The sequence below is a fragment of the Heliconius melpomene genome, chromosome 18, assembly GCF_056956725.1.
Source record: "Heliconius melpomene rosina isolate 202511_hmr_F chromosome 18, ASM5695672v1, whole genome shotgun sequence".
NCBI lineage: Eukaryota > Metazoa > Arthropoda > Insecta > Lepidoptera > Nymphalidae > Heliconius > Heliconius melpomene.
The window spans coordinates 15,378,468-15,403,269 of NC_140406.1; the positions used below are offsets into that span (position 1 = coordinate 15,378,468).

At 31.8% G+C, this 24,802-nt stretch overlaps 1 protein-coding gene across 9 annotated transcripts in view; it reads left to right on the plus strand.

The window, feature by feature from the left end:
* The window catches only part of LOC146529690 (zinc finger protein rotund-like), a 135,664-nt gene that overhangs the window by 101,979 nt on the left and 8,883 nt on the right, over positions 1-24,802 (plus strand). The window contains exons 1-2 of one of the 9 annotated variants that reach the window (XM_085201353.1): positions 6,923-7,520; positions 9,568-10,141. The exons of the other annotated variants lie outside the window; for them this stretch is intronic. Of the exons in view, the coding sequence (XP_085057479.1) occupies positions 9,737-10,141 (405 nt within the window). The 5' untranslated portion in view covers positions 6,923-7,520; positions 9,568-9,736. Of the gene's footprint in view, positions 1-6,922; positions 7,521-9,567; positions 10,142-24,802 lie in introns of those variants that run through there. 9 annotated transcript variants of the gene reach the window in all.

Genomic DNA, 24,802 nt, shown 5'->3' on the forward strand with positions numbered 1-24,802 from the left:
CCGCGTGAAACAAATTAAATATTCCATAATTTTCATGACATAATTATAACGAAAGTTTTTTATATTATATATGTACTATTCAACGGCAACTCCAAATCTCGAACCGCGTTATATACGATCATTGGAGCTTTGTAGAACTTGACAATGAATATATCTGTTATAACAAGTAAACAACTACACCAATTTAATTAGTTTTTTTTTTATTTTAAGTTGCTCGCAGAATATCCAGAAATTGTTATAGAATAGTATGTAATTACTACTATCTATCCGCATTTTTTTAACTGTAGAAAACACATAAAAAAACGATGTCCACACTGACCCAAAATAAAGCGACAAATGTATTGGTAACAATGAATTAATCCAAAGAAATAAATCTCAAAATCACAATAGATTAACAATATTTAATCAGGGGCCATAAAATAGAAAAAATGTAGGAAAAAAACGGCATTGCACGTCGTGGGAGACTTTTTTTGTTAAAAACTTCTTTTTTAGAAGTAAAAAGGGGATGTGTGCTTTGTGATAGCTCAGGTGCTGCATATGTGAATAGAGCAGATTCTGTAGTAGTTTCATATAAAACGACAAGAATAATGACGTATAGAATTGTAGTGCTGATGAATCAGTTTCATTAGATGTTATGAATGCCCTATTATAGAATATAGCCTACATTTATAATTATAATATTCATGATACTCGAATCACAATTTGAATTTAGGGGGCTTAAGTAATAGACAATGATATCTTGCAAGAGAAATCATTATTTTGGTTCGTAAAAAAATTGTGGGCATCGTGGCAAGTCTATTTTATGCCACTCAAATTTTGAATTGGGGCAAAAGACAGAGTTTTTTTTTAATATTCGGTTCTGTCTGCCTTACTATATGAAAAATAAAATTATTATTCTTTTTTAAAGAAAAAATATTTATCCATACATGACGTCAGCATCCAAATATCTAATTGCAATCTCAAATTCATAGATAAACATAAAAATGTTTAAGAAGACCATAAATAATACTGACGAATGGGCATCTGTTTGTCCACTGGACCCTTTCAGCTTAAAATCACTAAAACCTTGCACCATGCACAGTCACTGATGCTAATAAATTTCGAAACTACGGGAAACGCACATTTTCATATGCGCCATAGCAAAATTCTATTAGCCCAAATAGAATAATCCAAAAAAGTAATAAGTATAAAAGTTATATGTAAAAATGATCTTAGTGTCAATGAAAGAAGTGACAAATTTCTTTACAATTAACGAGAAATAAGCCATTAAGCTTTAGGGGATGGTATTCAAGATGTTGCAGACAATAATCTGATACAAAACGTCATATACAACATAATTGACAAAGTAAATTAAGCTTTATTAGATAGATTTAAGCATGACTGTTGTTTAAAGAAATAGTAGGCTAATATCCCAAACATATTTGATGAATATGCAGGTAAAGAAATTCGAACATTTAAGGGATGATGAAAAAAACAAGGGTCGTTTCTTAGATACAAAAGCTGGTGTCGGCGTCAAGCTGTGCGATGGATGGTCGACGGATGCCGTTTTTAGATCTGTCTGTAGATTTCGAAAATTACTTTGAGACAGTTAATTCAATATGACCACTTCAAGATTTTTGCTGAGATATATTTATTTAAGAAAGAATTTAATTAAATCTTTGTCAAATATTAATTTTTTAGTCTTATTTATTCTCATGTCGTCATATATATCATAAGTATTTTGCATATAGTCAACTGTAAAAATCCGAGAATTCTTTTGAAAACATCTTTGTAATTTGTACTATATAGGTATCTTTATAAAGCAAGCTCTTTAAACTTTTCTACTTACTTTATTACTACTTAAAATGAATTTTACTTAAAAATGTTTATTTGTAAGATGAAACTTTATTATACAATAAATGAAATAAAACGATCTATTCCCTAACTAGTATACATAATGGCAATTAAAAAAGCATATTAAAAAAGAAACAAAGTCGTTCCCCAAATTAGTGAAAGAATAAAAACGACATCTGCATAAAATGATCCATTAGCAACCAAACTCTGGTTTAAAAGCTATAGAACACATTGCGTCTGAAAACCCCTCAATCAAAAACGTAGCACCTATTAAGTATTTCTAATACCACAGGTTAAGGTATGAAATAGAAAAATATGGGAGTATAAGGTTTTTATAGAATTTGAAGAAAAAATGAGACGCCCAGGAACCGACAGGAAGAGGAACTTATTTGATTATAATAAACATTATATCAACATAAAAACCAAACCACAGATGCGTTCCTTTGTTTTTTGGAACCAATTCTAAAGTTTGTTTTGTAATATCCGATCTTTGAATCCTTTCATTTGGTGCCAAAAGTGGTGAGTAAAAAAATCATTTGGGTACCTTTTTTACGGTAGCAATAACTTTTTACATTGTACAAAAAGTTTGAAAGAGAAAGTTTTCTTTTTTGTATCACTTAAATTGCGTAATAAAAATCTAAGCTTTCGGCTTCCATACAATTTTCAACAGTTTATTGTATTGAATCATCTTCTGTATCATGCGGCGACCGTCAAGGTACTGGTAAATAACTCAGTTCTTACATGCTCCCTTCAACACTATGATTGCAGGTTTGATCCTCGACTTGAGGAGTTAATTATTTTCATTTCTACGTTGTAGTAAGACAAACCGCGGCGTTGAGCTCCACCACTCAACATATAACATCTTAAATTTTGACCAAAAGCGAAGAACAAAATGTATTGTCAATACGTTATCTATCTACCCTAGTATGCGGGATACTGCTTGAAGCTAATAAGTTCTTTCCCAAATTGAATTTGAACTTACGACCATCTAATTCAACCAAATACATCCCAAATAATCCTCGCTATCTACAGTAGCTTTATACACTTGTTTATCACTTTAGATGACTTCAAAGTCATATTTCGGTTGGAATCTCGTTTCAAACAATCCGGTTCGTAGCATTCGCGTGATGGATGATCGAGCACTTGCACGCTTATCTTATTACCTCGAGAGCCTATTACATCACCAACTTTTTTGATTATATCGCCTGCCTCACTGGCTATTGCTGGTTTTGTTTTGTATTTATTCAATCTTTTGACTAAAATCAGCAATGGATGTCTTGGGTGTACTAATTTCTTTGTTCCATTACAGTAATTACGGGTGAACTAATATCGTGTAAATCAAAATGGCGGACACCCGAAATGTATTCATGTTGAATTATATAGGAAATAGATTATTATCTTTGGTTGTTTAATAAACTAGATTTAAATTATAGTTTTTACAAAGTTAACTTTTACATTGATATTTTTTTTACATTTTTTCCTTTTTTTTGTGTACTACAAACAGAGCAGAGAGCTTTATTTAATACGGAGTGACCAATCTCTAATTATACCTGTAGGTAATGCTCAATTAAAACGAAACTATTTTAAGTATGTTCAGAATCAAGCTCACTTCCATCGTATGCATATTTCATTCCTTTATTTTTTTTTACTTCACGTTTTAGCCCGTACCTATATAGTAGGGTAGGCTGAGAGTAGCTAATGTTATGACACTCTGGCCTCCACTTTCCGACCAAATTCGATACCGCAATGGCACGATAGTCTCCTGTAGTTACATACTTTCCCATAAAAATAAATTATAATAAACATGAACTAACAATGTGAACAACATCATTTAAAATAGTAAAACGGAAGCGTTCACTAAGGAAACGAATCAAAATCTCACCAAAAAGATGTTTTATAATAAATAGTACGATAAGCAAACCATTTGAATACGAGTCCATTAAACACTTGTTGCTTACACCTGATTAAGATTAAAATTGAATACCACATCTTATCAGCATCCGACTTCCGGTGAAAAAACAGGTGATATTTATATATAAGAAGTATAGTTATATAAAAAAATCTATTCATTCGATTGTAAAAGAACCCTTCCGAGCGACGACAGAAAATATGAATAGGTGGTAAAAATAACAAAAAACTTCAAGGACATATGAAATTGAAATTTTAAATGTAACAACCCTTTGAAATGGCGTTTTTTATATTGTTTACGATTGTGACGTAACATTACAGAAATACATTGTTTTTTTGCTAAATAACAATTCACTTTTCATTTTAAGAAAAAAAACTTAAAGTAAGTATTTCATGTTGTAAATGTATTGTGTATTTGACATACAAATAAACTCTTTGTAAAGTTGGATGCTTCTTCATTTTGTTATTTCATTGGAGCTTTCAAAATACTAAGTTTCGAAAAAAAATATATATGTAAAAGATTAACTATAGTTATCATTTATTATGTAGAAGAGTTTTACGACATATTTTCATCATCATCATATTATGTAAATAAATTATTTCAGTAGATTAAAATATAATTATAATATAGATATATTTATTTTTTTATAGCTTTACTCTGTTCTCTTTATATAGCAGGGTTGACAAGAAGATAATTGTGTTGAAATACCCCGTTCCCCATTCTAGGCCCAACTTTCGACACATTGCTTATTAAGTGACTGAACTCTAGGCCGCGGTTTGTCTTATTATGAGAGCGAGGAAATGAAAATAATTAATTACGCCGAGTGGGAACCGAACCTACGGCCATCGTAAACCATCTTAAAATCGGACGCAAGAAATCTAAAGATATGTTATGCTTTATGCATGAGCTTTTTTCTATACCTAACAAGTTAATGTAACGAGCTTAGACGAAACTTTTTAATATTTTATACCTCAATTTACTTACAATTATAGCATTGATTAACGACTGCTATGCTGCGACATGGTGAATGTTTGGAATATCTCCGAATGCGATGATTATGAATTTTAACTCCATATGTATAAATATTTACATATATAATAAGAAAATAAACAATTATTATATTTTTTTCTTTTATTTCAAATTTTCCACAAGCAGAGCGGAAATTATTGTCAAGACACTCCATTCTGCACTCACCATTTTAAAGACAATGCCAGTTGCTAGGTGGTTACAATTTCACATTCTGCTTCACTTGCCCACAGAAATAAAAATATTGTCTTAAGCAGGAATCGAACCCACAACCATCTCACTACAACTGCGCCACCTGGAGTTACAAATACCTGCTAGTGTACTAAAACTATGGTATATTTTCAATATTTCACCGGCACCATCCAATTTAAGTGACAAAAGGATAATTGAGTTTTACAGCAGTTATATAGATCGGAAGCTTTAAACTTTCGCTTTTACAAATAATAGTTTGAACTGTAATAAAACTTTTATGAACATTTGTTTATATTGTTTCTTTTTTCTAGTATTGTCTTAAAAGTAAAAAACAAAATACATAAAGAAGCTAAGTGTAAGTTTCAAAGCAATTTTGACTCCTTTAATGGTTGCCGCAATCAACATGCTTGTTAAGCAATAGCCATAGTCCTGCGAGTGCGCAGTGGTTGTAGGTTGAGAGCCTTTTTGGGGAATATTTAATATATTTAAAAATAAAATAGTAATATACTATTTAAGTTATAATTAGTTTGGAATATATCTAACTCATATTGAGTTATGGTTTTTACGAACTTCAATTTTATTAAAGTAGACGCCTAGGTGGTCATTAAATATTAAAAAAATAATGAGGCCATCAGTCCGAGATCCGAGTGGGTCCGATTCCTGAATCTGGATCCCTATCATGGGGCAATGAATCATACGCATTAATTCGAGTGGATTTGGTTGATGGTTTTTTGATACAAAGTTTTCTTTCTCTTACTTGCTACATTTGAGATACAGCGTGAACAAAACATCTTATTTGTGGCTGACGTGATGAGCATGTGGTGTGGACATTATTATACATTTAGAAGTTTTAATAAGAATAACCAGGCGGTTAATTTTTTCCTCTAGAGAGAGAGAGATCTTTAATATAATATCTTAGATAACTTGGACTGATTATTATTATTTGAAAAGGGATAGTCAATGTAAATATAAGAACACATTGTTATTACGTGTAATAAACTCACAAAAAATTGGAAACCTGTCGTGGCTCAGGGGCACAAGCGACTGTAACCGCGACAGGTTGTGAATTCGATTCCCACTCGAGGAATAGAGATATTTAATATTTTCATTTCTTTTCTGCGGTAACGACGAAGGAAAGTGAAGTGTCTTGGAGTCTACATATAAGGTATGAATAAATATTCCTATTCTGTATTAAGTATCTCACAAAATTTTTGATTTGAGAAACACGATATTTCATTTACAAGACGCAGCAATACAAAAAATCTTAAAAGCTCACACTCAATAATTTAAAAAAAAAATTGTGTTGATTTTTTTAAACGAATTTATTTTTAACTTTATAACAAGGAAGGTACAAAGGCGTCGTCGGATCTATCGTTGCATACTATTAACCACCCTCATTTACGTCTGGTCAATGACAGCCCTGTTTTAATCAATAAGTTCTTTTTCGCGCCGCGTCCTTGGTTTTTTTTCCCCGGCGCGACAATCTGCGCGCATTACACTTAAAATTATATGTCAATCAACATGTATTTTTTTTCATATACACCTTCTTCATCAAACTTTACCTTCTTTCCTCATATTTAGCAAAAAGCTCCACAAAAAGGCAAAAGCTCGGCCAAAAAATCGTCTACCGAATATCTCGTATCGCCGGTCTTGTAGCCATTTTAATTATTATTTAATACCGAGGGACGAGCACGTGGCGACGCGCTCTGTCTCGCTCGCACCTACACCCAGCATAGGCGGCCGCCAATCGCCGTCCCGCTCGCACGGAGCCCACTTACACACATAAAAATCGTGAATAATAAAAAAATGTGTACACATTTTTTTCGCTTAACCGCTCTACGTGTGTGTGCGTGCGCCTCACGCCGCTAGAGCGAGACGGCGCTATACAAACGAGCGGGACGCAACACGCCCCACTCCAATTTTTTAAGCTCCGCTGTCAATGTTGGCGTCCGTGTGATTTTTTTCATTTTATGTGTTAGTGTACCCCTCGCTTGGTGTAGTTCACTTTTTCTACTATAGATCTGAAATTCAGTCTCGTTTTTGCCGCGTCGGTCTAAAGGCGGGCGAGCGGGCGTTTTGTATTGCATTTTTGTAGTCACCGAGAGTGGCCGTCGTCGCCTCAGCAAGCCGGCTTGGGAGTGCGCAACCGGTGCAAGCGCAAGCGAGATAAGGACGGCACGCTCACGTGTCAAATACCCACAAACGCACCAAAATATAGAACACGAAAATATATAGATTATATATAAATATATATTAAAAAAAAACCGGCAATCCAGATCCTAGTAACGACGCTCCGCATTCACAACTCTAACTCAGGGTCAAGAGTACGGCTCGGCAGTTTTTTTTACCAGCACATTTTTTTAAATGTTTATTTGCCGGGCACACGTGAACTTTTTGACATATTACGGACCAAAAACCTGGGACTGCCGCCTTTTGGACGTGTTGTGACGCCAGTGTTACCTTGATTATGTGATATTTTTTAAGTGACATTATAGATAAGAACTAACTGTGATTTTTTATGGTGATATCGGTGAATTGAAGATTTAAAGAATAGTGAGAGGTGAGTACTATTTTTTTTATTAATGCCCTAGCGAGAGCCTAGTAGGGGTAAAAAGCGAGAACTGAGTAGGGGTGAGACTCCCCTCAGAGGGAAAATTTACGTAATTCCCCGACTGAGATGGCTAAAATATTAGGACGAGCAGCCGCCGTCTTTCAAACACGACCTTGAATTCCGCCCGAACTAATGTATACGGAAATATTTCGTATGTATTATATGCGGCAGTGTACTTCAAGTGACTTATTCTATTGTTTAAGAATATTTTATTTATCATTAATTATGAACTTGAAACTACCGTGTCGCTGTGAAGTCTACCTGAGCAAACGTGATGGATATGGGTTCGAATCCCAGATAGTGACTGATAATTAATTTATTTTCTACTTTACATAAATAATTTAATTTTATTATTTTAATTAAAAAAAGAAAAAATATCTGAATAATTCTAAAATGCTGTCCGAATTCAAATTCAACATCACTATTAATAAAGTAACTTATCGTAGTCTTCTATACTTTAGACATTATCTTAATAAAAACATAAGATAAATATTTTAAATATTACATACTCGAATTAAAATTTAGGTCAAACGCTTGAACTTTTGTTTTAAAATTGCAAAATTTTTTACTAAAAATTTGTAAACCGTATCTAAGTTAGACAAATAAAAATAACAGTTAAATAAAAATTGTTCGAAATCAATAAGTTTTAAGGACAGGTGGAGCAACATTAACAATTAATTATCTATAGTACTCGAAAGAAATATCTGTGGAAAAACTTAATTTGCACCCAAAAAAAACAAAGGTTAAACAACCTTCCATTAATCGCTTCAGTTGCCACAAAACTGTTGGTCAATATAAAAATAATAATTTAAAATCTGAGCTTCCTATCACAAATATTGCCAAAGAAACAAAATTAAAAATCAACCGAGCGATCTCTTTATACAGCTCTCATTGACGAAATAATTCAGCGTCAAATTCAGCCAAATGAAGTTTGAAATAAAAGATATTGTAAAAACATCAGTAGTTAAATAAAATAAACTTAATTACCAATTACTTGTTGGACCATCACTAATAATGTCACTATAGCGAGTGTTAAATGGAGAACGGAGTGTCCAAACACTAAATCTTCTCTACTTTAGGCTATAAAGCTTAAAACAAATAACTCAAACCGTTTCCCTATTTTCGAACGAGTAATGATTAAAAATCTTGAACTTGATCGACTGTGGGCCCCAAGTGCTAAGCCTTGGCAAATTAATATATGCCAAAATAAAGAAATATTTTAAATATATGGTCCTTATTTCTAATAGTAATAAGGACGAAGGTTCCGTAAACTGTATATACGTAACAGCAAAGCAAGTTGGTCTAGTATTCTGTACGCGCAATTATTATCTTTGACAGCTGTGTATGGCCAGCTCCACAGGTACACTCGGGAACGAATGTGTAGCAGTTACGTAACAAATTATAAGTACTTATCTTTACTATATATTATATATGAATACTGTCTTTACTTGTTTAATCGGTTACTTAAATTGGAACTAAGTTTATGTGAAGTAACACGCTATAGATTTTCATTCAATAGAAGTATTAAAAATCACTTATCTGTAATATTTACATAACTATAAAAATAAACAAAAATAGAAATCCAGAAAAATAAAAGAAAAGAAAAAGAAACAAAACCTCGTAACTAATCACGATTAATATCCATACATTGTAAGCATGGCTGTACAAACCGTGTGATTACAGAAGCCTTATTCGTTGCGGCATGTGGGCTAGGGGCTAGATCATTGACACAACCTACGCGACTGCTCACTCGTCACCTGCTTGAAAAAAAGATCATGTTTTTTTAACTCTTTGAATCTAGTTTTAAATAGACGTACACAAGTACCCCAAGTTGCTTAACAACTATTCAAAATAAACAGCCATGTATTAGGACTTTCCGGCGCAAGAGTACCATTTAATTACACTTCACTATTCGGACAGCATTTCGGAGACATCTTGTATTATATATTTCTTCGAAGTTGACACTCTGATTTCTGATTTCTGATCTCTTTCACAGATAGAACGAACGAAGGATCTCGAAATATTCCATGACACAAACAGCAAAAGATACCAAGGAAATTTTTAGACAGCGGTATATTTTTATATGATAGTGCCAAATACACTAGAAAAATTATATTACGATTATTTTGAAACTTAGATAGGATATATTAAATAAAACCAGCAAGATGATGGAAGGAAGGACAATCGATTACCGGCCAGACGGTGGTGGCTTAGATTACCATAACTCGCCTTTAATGGCGGAGATACCAATAGATAATTACTCACATATCCATAGAAGCATAGAACATTTAAGATCTATAGGAGTCGCTCCACCTCTCGACCCTCATAGACACTTGGCAGCTAATCTGACAGACTTGCGGAGGTACGAGCACCCCGACGACATACCAGAAATAAAGCCGTCCGTACTTAGACTTTCTGAATTTAAGAGTGGTCTTCATGAGATCAGGGTTCATAATGACCAAGAGAATGATGTGCAGCGGCAGATGACTCCTCACGACGACGGCAAGGGATACAGCGCGCCCTCGACGCCTCTCTCAGAAAACGGCGGCCACAGCATCCAGGAAGAGAAGGTTAGCTATTTTTTGTTGGCAGAATGTAATTAATAAATTATATTTATCATTATGTTCTATCCTTGAAGTCTTCGGAAGTTTTCGTGTGTTGACGTCATCATTAGTAATATTCGGTTTAACACAATGTTCGTTATTATAATATAATAGTTATGAAGAATCACGATGCAAGCTGGTTCCGCGTACGGTAGATCATTAATCTTAAGATGCTCTTCTATTTTTGGTTGCTAATTTCCTAATGTCTAAACTAAGTACGTTTCCTTGTCGAACACTTGTGTGTTGATGACTACGAGAGCTTTCGACTGGATATTTATTTATTATTCATTATATTTCTTCCTCGTCTCAAAGAGTACTTGAATATTATCAAACACATTTGAATTTTCGAGTGCCCGACTCGTTAGCTAAATGTTATTTACTTGGCAATCGTTTTTGCCACTTTGGTTTAAAACAATATTAGTGTCCGAATTTGTTGTAAAATATTACTTGAATCTATTTTATCTAATTCATATAAGAAAAAAATCTGATCAAAATATCTAATTACATGAGTTTAGTCTAATATGACAGAATCTACCAAGTTTTGTTAACTTGAACTATTTCTAATTATATTTTTTGATCTTTTTTAACTATTACAGGGTCCCTACAGTAGTATCACAAGTGAATATCGCTCTTATATCCCCGGTCCTAGGTGGTAGATTCGTAGTTTTTGTGAACGAAAGCCTTCCATTACGCTTGATGAGTCCGGATGTGCCTTGAGCGTACAAGGTCAGGCGTACTCAGGTCGATTAGAGGTTGTAAAGGACAATAAGTACGGTCTTATTCAATAGATAAAACGTTTATGTTATCTTACAAAAATGGTTACTTATCTAGAAGAACTTGCATAAGTTAAAAGCTCGTTACTACGGCTATATTCTATAGTAACAAGTAATTAATATTTTTCCATCATCTTCACCCTTTATCTCGCATTTAGTAGGGAAGGCAGAGAGAACCTGTCAAGACACTCCGTCTAGTTTTTCCGCCCGAATTCGAGATTTTATGTGTCGAGGGTAAATCATAAAAAAAAATCTTTCCCCTATTCAAAATCGAACTAAATCCTTGTGTGTACAACCAAACACTGGTCTACTGTGCCACAATGGTGTAGTGCCACATGTACATACGGAACTCTCCACGGATGCCCGCTTGCTGCTCGTACCCAGCTACTTGACTTCAACGCGGCCTTCCGGTGTGATTATTATCTAGTTTTAATTTCGGCAATTTCAAATTATATGTGAGATGTTATGCTAATTTTAATGAAGGATTTTATTTCATACCTGTTGCAAACTTATCAGCGGGATCTTTTGCTAATTCTTAGGAATTGTTCGAGGTGGATACTATAAATGAAATAAATATTATTTAATTACGTGTAAAGGAAGACAGTAATATGTATGCGTTAAACATTAAGTTTTAATTGCACAGATCAAAGAAAAAGTTATATTATTTTATATTTTTTCATTAGATAGTTTCTTTGTTATCTTCTTATAAGATGTATTTAAAAATGACCACCATTTATAGTGGTAAATATAAAGATTCGATTCTCAGATATTTTTTTTTAAAGATTAAACACAAATCTCACAAGTCTCGATTGTGTAGTGCGCGAGGAACAGTTTTAACACGAGGTGCAGCGTAAAGCTAAAAAAAATCAAAAATATATTTATAAAATTATGGTTAAATGACATTAAGATGTAATGTAAAATTAAAATCTGACAAGAATTTAAAAAGAAAAATTCTTGTCAAATTTTTATTATTTTACCATTATACCATTAGCCAAAATAAGAAATATACATTGATAGTGCTTCCACTCAGATTTGAACAGACGACGGTCGTGTTCATTGGACACATCTTAAATCCTCAAGGATGACTTCTATGAATCTATCTATCTAGCTTCACGGTGTATCCCTAGCGGAGCAGTCAGAGAGTACTGAACGCCAAACGCTACGGACCTACAAATAGACTTCTATGAATTAAATTAAATTTCTGTACAAACTTAAAACAAATTCATTCAACTAATATAAATAGCCAGACTAAATTGCATTAATATACAATTGTACATATTATATATTACACTAGTTTTTACCTACGGCGTCGTGCCCGTGATACTTTGGAAATAACTTAAAGTTAAAATTGTACATAGTCGGGGTAACTCTTATCATAGTTACTGTGGGTTATATCAAAATGATTTATATATAGGCTTCTAATTTAATTTAATTTAATAATGATAAATCGTCTATACTCTTACAACAGAAAAAATATTGTAATAGATTATTTATCGTAATTTTCAAACATCAGTAGGTTTTTCAATACAAACCAGTAGTTCCTGAGATCGACACGTTCAACCAAACAAACTTCAGCTTTATAATATTAGGTTAGATAAAGATAAACACACTATACGTATTTCCAAGTTTTCGTACACACCAAATAAAATACAACAAGATAAGCTCGCTGACCCGGTAGAGACGAAGCGTTACAAGGCCCCTGATAAGCCCCCCAGACATTATGTAAACTACTGAACATTTAAAAATCACTACATTACAAGATATTCAATGTTATTCTCGTAACATCGCCAATTTATTCGCAATGTGAATAATATTTTGACACAATAGCATGATTTTAGCATCATTTTTAGGGTTCCGTACTCATAGGGGTAAACGGATCCTATTACTAAGTCTTCTGTCTGTCCGTCTGCCACCAGGCTATCCTGTACGTGACAAGCATTAAGACATAAAAAAATGTTACACCACTACATTTTTTAATTTAAAATTGTTTAATAAAAACAAATGTAGATAAAATGTAGATATAATAAGAGTAATATTAAAGTAAAATATCAAAATGAAAAATAAATAAGCTTTAAAAGACAAAAATAGATGAGATAAAATTTTTGATATTCATCTTTTTTTTAATATACATTTTTGCTAATTTCTTTTCGACTACAAGGCCCGAACTGTGAAGGTTAGTCAATACATAAAATTTTATAGAAAACGTTTCATTGTTAGCAATTTAAAACGAATAAATAGTTGTTCAGTGCCGATATAAATCGAAACTGGATATTCCCAGATTTTAATATTTTATACATTTTTTAGTTTATTTATCTTTAACTGAAGGTCATGTTTTGATATTTTAGATAAATTTACCAGAGAAGCGTCGATGTCGAAGCCTTAAGCATACAACTGATGGTTAACGGTTCGATTTCCACTTATGGGATCTTTAGGCTTAAAAACATTTCAGAAATAGACAAGGCTGTCTGAGTAGTCCCTGGAATTCATATCGATGGCCCCTCATATGTAATATGCCGAACATGTGAGAATAAAAAAGGAATAAAGTAACGAAAAGTCAAAATAGTATTGATATGTAGATATACGAGTATGTTGTATGACCCAACAGTTCCCATCAGAATTTCAATTACCAGGAATAACCTTCAGCCTTTGTATTATATTTACACAAATTTAAATCCTTTTTCACTCATTCTAAGGTTATATTTAAATACGTTGACAGTTAATACGCATATTTTTCTTAATGCACAAATCTTTTTATGCTAAGGCCACATTACAATTGGTGATCCATTACAAGTGTTTAAAATATAGAAAATGTACTAAATTATGTACAATATTGCCAAATATTTTTAGTATTTGGAATTTTATGTTTAAAATATTTATTTTCAAAAATTTAAACATGAAAGCAACTAAGCATTTTTTTTAAATTATTCAAAGATTTGCATAATACAACAACTTGTCTATGGCAGCTGTATAAATATACAATTTTGTATTCAACTCAATCTGCATGTATCTATTCTGCACGTCTAATCTATCGATTATAAAAAAACCTGATCTGTTTCCCGCGCAATTCGGCGTCCGTCGAGAAACCGAATTCGTTTCAAGGCCACATTCCAAATTCAAACCATTGTCAATGTCGCGGCATGACGAATGTTTTCTTTGGCTAGTTTATGGCACTTTTAAAAATTGGAACATTGGGATGACGAAATTGGCGCGTGTTCAGTATGTTTAAAAAATATATAAATTTTGCAGTGACTTGAAGTTATGTAATTTTTAATCTATATTGTTTCTATGATATATTTTATTATGTTTTTAGATTATCTTCATTGTTAATAGGTAAAATATTGAACAGATTTACTGTGATTTAATTGCTTATTAATGTACTATAAAATATATTGTTAAAGAGATAAAAATTATGATCAGCATAATTTAAAAGTCGTCGCTACGAAACTTGATTCAAGTTAGACATTTTATCTATGACCGCCTCGGAACGGTCAATGTCAGTAAAGCCTGCACCAGACTTGTCATTTAAATATTTTTTGCATACATATTATGTATCTTTTATTTTTATCTAATTAACAAACAACTTTTTTTTTTCTTAAAGTTCATTGACTTCAATTATAAAATATAAAATTTTATATTTAATTGAATTTTATGACAGTTTTAAATTATTTCTATTACGAATCCTAGAATATACGTAGGTATCTAACTACCTGCTTGACATATTTTTTATTGCGTTTATAAGTTAAACATTTTTAATTTTTTTTATCTGCAAAGTATATTTTTGTTAAAATAAATCGGCGAAGCTAATAATTTCTCAGAATTCAAATTTTAAATAGCAACGAAATATAAATTTGTAGTGAATCTGACAAGTCTTGATACAAATTGTTTGTAACGTAATAAAATTAACTCTAAGACGTTTTAAAAATGTTTCACATAAACTTTTAATGTGTGGTGTTTAGAGTTTATAATTATATAGCATGTTAGTTGCACGAAGGCATATCAACAAATTTACAATATAATTTTGATTGACACCGACCATTACGGGCGGGTTAGTCGTTGCGTCATCGTAACTACGGATATACATTCGTTTATTTTCGTCTATAACAATATCATGTTTTGCAGCTGATTTTTATTTGAACACCTCATATTGAACTCAGTGTCAATGTTAATAAAGTAAACTCAAAAGCAACAGCTATCTCGTTGAAGTTCAAAATAATTTGTTGTCTTCAGCTATTAGTGATCTCTTGACTTATGAGTTGCTTATTTTTGTATACATAAAATTGAAATAATACTAAAATATCTAATATTTAATTATTTTTATATGTATAATATGTATTTTGAATATTATTTAAATATTGTGCTGCTTTTCTTTAAGAATAGTGTATATAACACGTACACGTACATGCTCAAGGTTATATACCTTTTAAATGGTAAATAACGAGTAAAATAATAACCTTTTTGGATTCTAAAAAAATTACACTAATCACGGCCCCGTCACGCGATTCGACTATCTTTATCTCTTGTATGATATAATTATTTTGACGGCTCTGCCTGCGGCCAGCCCGGCGTTCTTTGAATCTGTTGTTCATAATTTTTGATCGTTTACTACGGATAATAATCTGAAGTTCTATAATTTTATGACTTCTTTGAAAATTTTAGAAAATGTCTTAAAATATTTGTTTTGGCATTTTTAAATTATACAGATGTAGTTTTCATTGGTCTTCACTACGATTCTTAAAAGGTAGACAAATCTTTACTATTAAAGTATATTTATATTATACTTTGTAAACAATCTTCTATTTTAAATATGCTATACCATCTGCAGTTAAGGTACATATTAAAGTTAGATAAAAAATATCCCAATGGTATCTCATTTATGGTCATTCTATTCCCACAGCGATCTTGAGTCGTTAAGATACAGGTAATAAGCACATGTCCAACAATATTACTTCCTTCAAACATGACTCTTAAATAAAAGTATTTTTGTTTGTATATTTAAAATAATTTCCATTCCATTTTATGTATTTCCAAATTAATAAAAAGTCTATAATAACTAAAAGCTTTATATATAATATATATAATTATTTATTAATAAATAATATTGTATTAACAAATCATTGAAAGTCTTCGTAGAAATTACTTGTCAACTAAAATGTCATATGTTAAAATATTACGTTAGAGTTTTGTGGTTAGCCTCTCGCATTGTTCTATACATTCCTGTACAAGGGACTGAACATATGTCTACATCAATTTAAACCAAGTTCAAGTTATTTAACATAAGTAGATTAAAAATATAATATTTCGTCATTCGAATTCGAATCTGCGCCCGTTAGAATGTTTTTAAATATACATATAATTAAGATAATTGATACTCGTACTTAATACTAGAAAAAAACTAAATGAATAATTTCATAGATAAAAACAAAAACGTTTATCGTCTAGTTCGGCTACTGTATCATCGCCGCTTTATCTTCGATTATACTGTGTTAGTTACAAATAGAAACGTATTGTGTAAGAAATGAAGTAATTTCCGCGTGAAAGTAACAAATAAAAGGCACACCCACTTCATAGTTTCGGTCTGCGCAGACGCACGCTCTGACGTCATCAGGCGTATTTAGCGTGACCTTGGACCAGCTCAATGCCAAGTAAAAATTAGGCAGCCCGTACAGCCGCTAGAGCGTCCACAACATTCTTACGTCAATGCAAAATATATTTTCGATGCATACATTGATACGTAAGCATAGCATTCATAGTTTCGATAGGTTTTACATTATTGGGACAAATATTTTTTTATCTGTTATTTCTTAGTACCAGAAAAAAACATTAATGAGTTTCTGTCATTTTATAATTTGGGTATTAATAAGGCATAAATATTTACGCTAGTAAATTATGTTATATCTTTATATATCTGCTTTTTGTATCATCATAATAATTTTCGTCTCTCTCGTATAATACGAATATATTTTAAAGATAATAATATAGTTAAATAATTAGAACCGTGAAATAAAGTAATAACAATAGATACAAATTAACATATAACATTTATGAGTTAAGCAAAAATTACAACAAAAAACATTGGATATTTTCAGCTATAAGTAGCATTGGTTTAAATATATATTTTATTTAAATTAGATTATACTGTTTTTGTCATCTTAGGAGTAATATATTCGTTTTACAGTGGTCATATCGATCCAAATAGTTATCAACCCTTTATTATAATTTATAGTTCTCAGTAACCCCTTGTACAATTAATTTAACCCTAGCAAGTGCAGGTCGAATTTTAACCGTGTTCGAAACCACTAGTCATCACTCAAGGGTACAAGTAACCCCCATCTAAACTTTGATTTTAGCTTTAACTATTTTGAGAAATTTAAATGTATCAAGATAATTTGTGCGCTGTAAATTATATTGAGTTAGAAAATTATTAATTTATATTTTATTTCTTTTTTATAAATTAATAATTTTCCACACAATATAATTCATCAATGATTATAAATAAAAAGAAAGTAACACAAAACTTTGACTTTTACAATTTTATTGCCCAAATTGTAACAACATAAGGTAGAAAATAGAAATAAAGACACTTTTGATATACAATTTAAGTGTAATATCACTAGGAAGGATAAATTATGAACCCTCCACTAGCCCATTAGCATAGATAAGCTTGGTCGTCCTAAGATATCTGGCTATTTCTGGTTATTCTAACTAATTTATTATGGGCTACTATCATTTGTACCTGACGTACACGTAACTTGGAAGGTCTTCACTATTGTTATATACTAATATCTATACTTAATATTATTAGGTTTTGCTTGTTTGGACATGCAAACCTCAGGAACTAGTGTTTTGAACTAAAAAAATGATAGTATCTGGACCATATATCGAGGAAGGCTGTACTCATCACGTTATTAATGTCAACATACCCACTGTGCCCGCGGTCAGAGTTATCTCGGGTATTTAAAATATGGCATGTCTTACAACTCTTAACTTTTTCATTTACCTTTTGGCCTACGTCGCAGGAATATTTTCTGATTTCCAGTGAAAAGCACTTGAAATAAATTTTTAAACATAGTGTTTTTAAACAACAGTTGTGGACTCGCTTCAAATCAATCTATCTTTTCTTGAGAAAGATGAGGAAGATTGATTGATAGATTTACACTAAGTAAATAAAAAAATACACTATTATGTATATTTATAATAAAATAACTTTTGTTAGCATTTTTTTTTGGTACAACAAAAACACACAGATATTATATTTTGTACATTAAAATCAAAGTAATAATAAAAAGGAAATATGTAATTACCAAACACAATTTTATCTAGGAACTAAATAGGTATGTCACTAAACTTATCTACAAAAACGGCAATTATCTCATTTTAATTATTTCTGTTTATCGATACAAAACTACAATATAATTGAAAAAAAAATGTCAAATCTATCTGTCACTTGGAATTGGGAAATATTTATTTATAAACATGTTCGTTTCTTCAAATTAACAAGTCGACTTTGAGTTTTATCACCCAATTCTCATAGTCAGTAAGTAGTATGTGTAGAATGGAGTGTCTTAACAATAAACAATAAGCCGCGAGGCTTAATGTACGAAAAAATAAAAAATCAGTTCAAAATATGTCAATATGAAGCCGTATTTCTGTAACATGTGCTCCTGATGTGCTATATTAACGCATGAACATTGCCCATTCTCCCATATAATTGACCATCTTTGGTGGTCCACTGACCATATGACCAAGTTCAGGCATTTGCTTACCAGGTGCCTAGGAAACCCTATGTATTTTGAAATTGCGAAAGTTTTCCAGTAAGTAAGCAATCAAGGTTTACTATGTTTTTCACCTTGATAACTATAATTTCCGGCCATTTTAAGGTTTTTATATTAGGTTGCAGAACTTAACACTATTTATCAAAGCATATCAGAAATCATCTATTCTATGATATTAATAGTAAAAATTTGAATCCTCAGTCATCGAGTACGAATAATTTATAATAGGTATTTTATACAAATAATATTTTACCTACGCGATTGTCATATATAGGTCTAAGAAGACAATAGAGTCTAAAACAACCCAGCTATTGTCTAATAAAACAAGCTCACAAGAATGAATCTCGCAAATATGTATAATTTGAACAGGATGTAACATAAGAGGGATGCTGACGACCTGTCCCACGACCCTGCAGGTGACGGCCCATATGTCTCGAGATATCACAGCTAAACAAAAATCACCCTTAAAAATGTATACTTAAGTGCAAAAGAATCTTTAAAATTGTTGGCATATCCTCGTGGGAACACAGTTTACGCAATCGAGGATTCTTCGTCATTGTCATTTCCTGCATCGATTTTGATGCAATTTATCGGTTTTAGTTTATAAGTTTTGTGAATATTTCCTTTCAAATATGCATCTGTGGGGTGTTTTATGGGAAAGTCATCTTATTGTACCAGTGTCCATTCTTTGACCAGGTTTAGTCTTAGGGTGTCCTTACAATAGGGTAAGATGAATTACATTGTGCCTTTTGAATATTTGGCAACTAATATTTGTAATTTATCTTATATGATCGATCGAAGATATTAACATAAAGAATCTTTAAACTAAGAATCTATTTATTTATAGTTATACATTACAATTCGAAATAATATATTCGTTTTCAAGTTTATTTTTTTCCCGCAAAATCAGTTAGTTCGCGTTGGGATAGCATAGAAATTAAGGAACCTCAAAATTTTTAGAGATTGTGTGTGTTAAATAAGGAAACTCAGTACCGTTTTTTGTTTGTTAAAGCGGCGAAATGATAAAATGGAATAGAACCATCTCCCGAATAGTGATCGAATCCAACCAACACCACGTTATAAATCAGTCGCTGTCCTACCGTACCACTACATCCTCAACTAACTGTAAATCCTTAGGCTTATATTAATTCTACCACATTTAGTGGATGTTTAGTTGGGGCGGCTATTATTCAATCCTCATACGTACTACAAAAAATGAATTTAGAATACAAATAAACGCTTTCGATAGAACAGCATCCCTATCACTTTCATTTGTACTATATTTGCATAACAATGCTAACGTAACGGTCATCCGACCCTCGCTGACCCAATACCCGGTTAAGGGGGGAAATGCTCATATCAATTTGATTCAATTTGATATATTTTTTTAGACGTAGCTCTTTAGGTAAAAAAGTTTTTTATACTTAAAAGTGACTATTATGGAAGACTAGCGGACGCCCGCAGCTTCGCTTGCGTATTTAAGGGTGAATTCTAATAACTCATGAAACATGTGTTCAATGAAATATTTTTAAAAGTCTAAATTTCAAATTTTATAAAAATCGGTGGCGTTTTAAAGATTTTTCCAAACAAAAAAAAAAAAAAAAAAAAAAGTGTTCAATTAAATACTTTTAAGAGTCTGAATTTCAAATTTTATAAGAATCGGTGCCGGTGCCGGTTTTCTCCATACTAACTTTCGACCCCTATTTCACCCCTTTAGGGTTAAAATTTTTCAAAATCCCTTCTTAGTGGATGTCCAGATTACGAAAGTAAATATCTGTCCAAATTTGACGTTTGTACCATCAGCGGTTACGGCTGTACGTGCGTCTTACCTCAGTCAGTGAGGACAAGTCCTTTTATATACATAGATAATACTCAATAACTATTTAGGTTCACGCTGTATATCGCTTATAGCAGAGAGTGGAGACGGTTGCAGATTCGAATCCTACTAGGAGAATGAGCTATTTTAATTTTTTGAGATGGGTTCCACCATTCAACATACAATGTCTCGAAATGGAAAAAAAGTGGTAAACAGAGTGTCTTAACCCTTTGCCCACTCTAATATATTCGGGCGTGAAGTTATTTTACTCCATACTTATTGTTAAGTACTACCCACTTAATGAAACTATAAATGAGATGAATGCCGCAGGGTGGGGGGTATTGGCGCCAATAAACTTAGAAATGGCAAAAAACAGCGCCATCTAGAACAATTAACACAAATCAATGTTTTTATTTAATTGACATTTATTTTTTACCTTTAAAAACTAATTATTGAAAAATATTACCAAAAAAAGGTAATTAATACATAAAGGTAATAAATATTGAACGAAATATTTATATGACGAATTCTTTAAAGTTCAATATTCTTTGAGCTTTTACATAAAAAGCACTTTATATGTTCACCTGCGACATTACCTCACGTACTCGCTCTTCGCAAAAACTGTATAATTTGTTTAATATGTTTACGATTTCATTTGACGTGAACGTCTGTAATTTAAATATTACTTGATTAATTAAAATCGATAATTATCCTTTTCTAGTAGGCGTCGTCGTAGCGGAGTGTTTCGATCTCCACTCGTGGGAATGATTAAATATAAATTATTTTCATTTGCTTACTCTCATTGATAGCCAGAACGCGGCGTTTAGTTTCGTCGCTCAAAAGACAATGTCTTGAAACTTTTTTTATACTACTCTTTTTAGTATACTACTATATTTTATCCATTTTCTTAAGATTCAGTTAAGAAGTTGTAATTTCTTTCATACATGCTTAAATCACTATTCATATTATTTTTATCCCTATATTATGGATCCTATAAGTAGAATATATAAGTATATACATAAATATATATAACATACGCACACGGTCGATAAACTTTTGTGGAACTTCATCACGTCTTCGAGAATTACATTTAATTGCATCTGGAAATCGTACTAATCGTCAGTTATCTTCTTGAAATTTTAATTTATAAGGAACAAAAAACCGTATTATACTTATATATGTACATAAATACTTGTCACAGCGCGAACGGACAGTGTTTGTTTGTAAGCATGATGATTGTGGGTTCGATTGTTTCTCGGAGAAATGCCTACTCACCTTGAAATTTACTGAAAAATTACACGGTAAGAGGAGAACGGAGTGTTTCACTAGGTTTCTTACTTTGCTATATGCCCTGTATAATTCGTAAAGAAAAAAAACGGACAAGCGCGACTCGGGCTCGCCCACCGAGGGTTCCGTACAGAAATTGGAGGTCTCGAGCTTTTTTTGAAATTCAAGCTTTGCTTAACCAGAACCCTTTTATTTGATGCCTCACTTTAGGATTATTTTTTTAGGATTTAACCAGTATATTTAACCAGAAATGTACAGTTGTCAAATGTTGCCAAATGCTGTTTGTATTAAAAGTATTTCTATTTTCCCTTTTTTTTACTCTTGTTATTACATAATAAAATGATCATATATAAAACACTAAAAACTTACTGCAATTTGTTTAGGTGGGATATTCTGTAATATTCATGCATTGCAGCATGCTCTTAGTTCTCCACTTCAACACATCTACAGAGTATAAAGAGAATAGTACTTAGTAAACAAAATATAACAATAACTAAGATGCTGTACTTGTAAATCAATACCATTATACAAAACCACTATAAAAATGAGTACGACGTCCAATTTCCTGCAAAAACCACCAGTTTTACGTTCTAAATCAACGAAATAAAGTAGAAAATTGCTTGACGATCTCAACTCTCCATTCAGACCACAATTATCTTTAACACCAAAGGAGATTGAACTATAAAGAGGAGTGCGTTAAATCAACATTGTAATAACGTAGGCGCAGATCGATTTTGGCCCCAGTGTTCTTAAAAATATTGATATTTCAACTCTATTTACCAAAATATAGGGTCTAAATTACTAAAACGTAGTATATAACACTTATAGTCTTATTAAAATAAGCTGTAGTGCTCCCGCGCATCTCACGGCGACGAGCGGAAATCTTAATGGGTCCTGGAACCGGACTAACGATGGGCTTGGTCTTATATTGTATGGTGTTTGTAATGGTTTTCTACAGTTTTTGATGGCCAGATGGTGAGGTTCAGTTCTTAGGCCGTTATTATGAGGGTAGCGCATTCGATCCGATCAAAGTGTTTTTTATTAGTAATTTTACATCATGTTTTAATATATTTAGACGAAAATTTTCTTATTTCATTATGCATTTCATAGAAAAAGAGCAAACCTCCTTGGGAGAAGTTTCTTTTAAAATGTATGAATCACAATGATCAATGAACAGTCGGACAAAGCGTGATATATATTATATACATAATTGATAACCTTCAATTATCTAGTCCATTGGTCGAGATAAACGTAGATTTATCCCAAATAGTTTTATTATATCATAGAAAAATATATTTTAGCGACCTCTTTTAGCGACAAAAAAGCCAATGTCAAACGCGACGATGCGTGAAAGATTGACACAACTTGTAAAAAAGCGAATAATTTAGGTAAATAGCAAGAAATCGAGTTACTAAACCAAACGAATCGATCTGACTGCCCATTTTTTTGTGTAATATTCATAATTTTATTCGTTTATTGTAATGATGAAATTTTTTACTGTTTTAGTAAGAAAAATCTATGTTTTAATGTTAAAATGAATGTCGTAGGTTCTATTCCCGACAGACAAATATTCAATCTGTATAAGATGTCGCGTCTTTTTATAAGCAAAGTATATGGAGTATTAAGAAACTCCGATTTCTAATTTTCGAGACATTGTGAGTTGAGTGGCGGAACTTAACGCCGAAGCGAGGAAATGAAAATTATTCATTCTCACAAGGAGAAATCGATCCTACCATCACTTTTCAGTCTTATAAGTTTTAAGTTGTGTGTATAAAGAAAAAAAAAACAACTTATAGCATACCTGTAAGTTAACAATATTCATTTATAATTTTGTTTTCCATTAAAAAAACTTAATTTTCTTATCTTTAAATATACACATAAGCTACTTAGTTACGTAAAAATACCTACAGAAGGACAAATATGAAGACATAAATCAATTTCACACGTACCAAAAGAGTCTAATTAGCATATATATTTGTTTAAAATGATCGCCATAATGAATAAGAATAAGATATCTTTGATAATTATACGACGCCAGCTGACCATTCCGTACATTTTATGTGTTTTTTTTATATAACCTTTTGGACGCCATCGTGGCGCGGATAGATGACTTATTTCATATGTGAAGGTTTTGAGTTCTATTCATATTGGATTTAAAATATTTTTGTTTTTTATTGAAAATGATGAAAAGTTACTTTTTACTTACAATTCGTTAATAGTGTATTTTTATTATAACTTATAAAAGGCGTCTTGCGGCTGTTATAAAATTTATTTAATTTATTAAACGGGTTAAAATTTAAAATATTTCCTTTTTTCTTTTATGGAAATTGGTGAAAACTGAACAAATAATATTTCCATAGATGATTTAGCCAACATAAAAATAAAATAAAGTCCTATAATATATGCATGCTAAGTCAATCGTCCGTTCGAACGATTTATAAAGCCGATTTGATCTTTACTAGCTATCCATTGATTGTTGCTAGCGGTAGTAAATGAATGATAATATTATTAATCATGGAACCATTTCACGCGTTCATTTAGTAATGTAATAGAAATACTAATTATTTTTATTATCTATGATAATTTTGTGTACAACGATTTTTTTTAAGTTCACCTTATATCCTACGCGTACAGAGGGAACCTGGGAAACTGGTATTAAGTCAGTCAGTTCCACTTTTAGTCAAATTCTTAACGACTTAACTTACAAATATTGTATTTAATATTAAGATTTTTTAACCAAAATATATAAATTATATAAAGTTAAATATATTGTAATAAAGTGTGCGTATATACATGATAATATTGAATTCAGTCATATTGCAGAACAAAGCGTGAAGAAATAAACGAACACACGACCATCACAATCATAATCCCTAACTACTTCCACACCGCCAGAGTTAGCTTTGATTGACATTAAATTAACTTATTTGACATTGTAACTAGTTTTAAAGTTATTTCCTAAATAACAATAAATGTTACA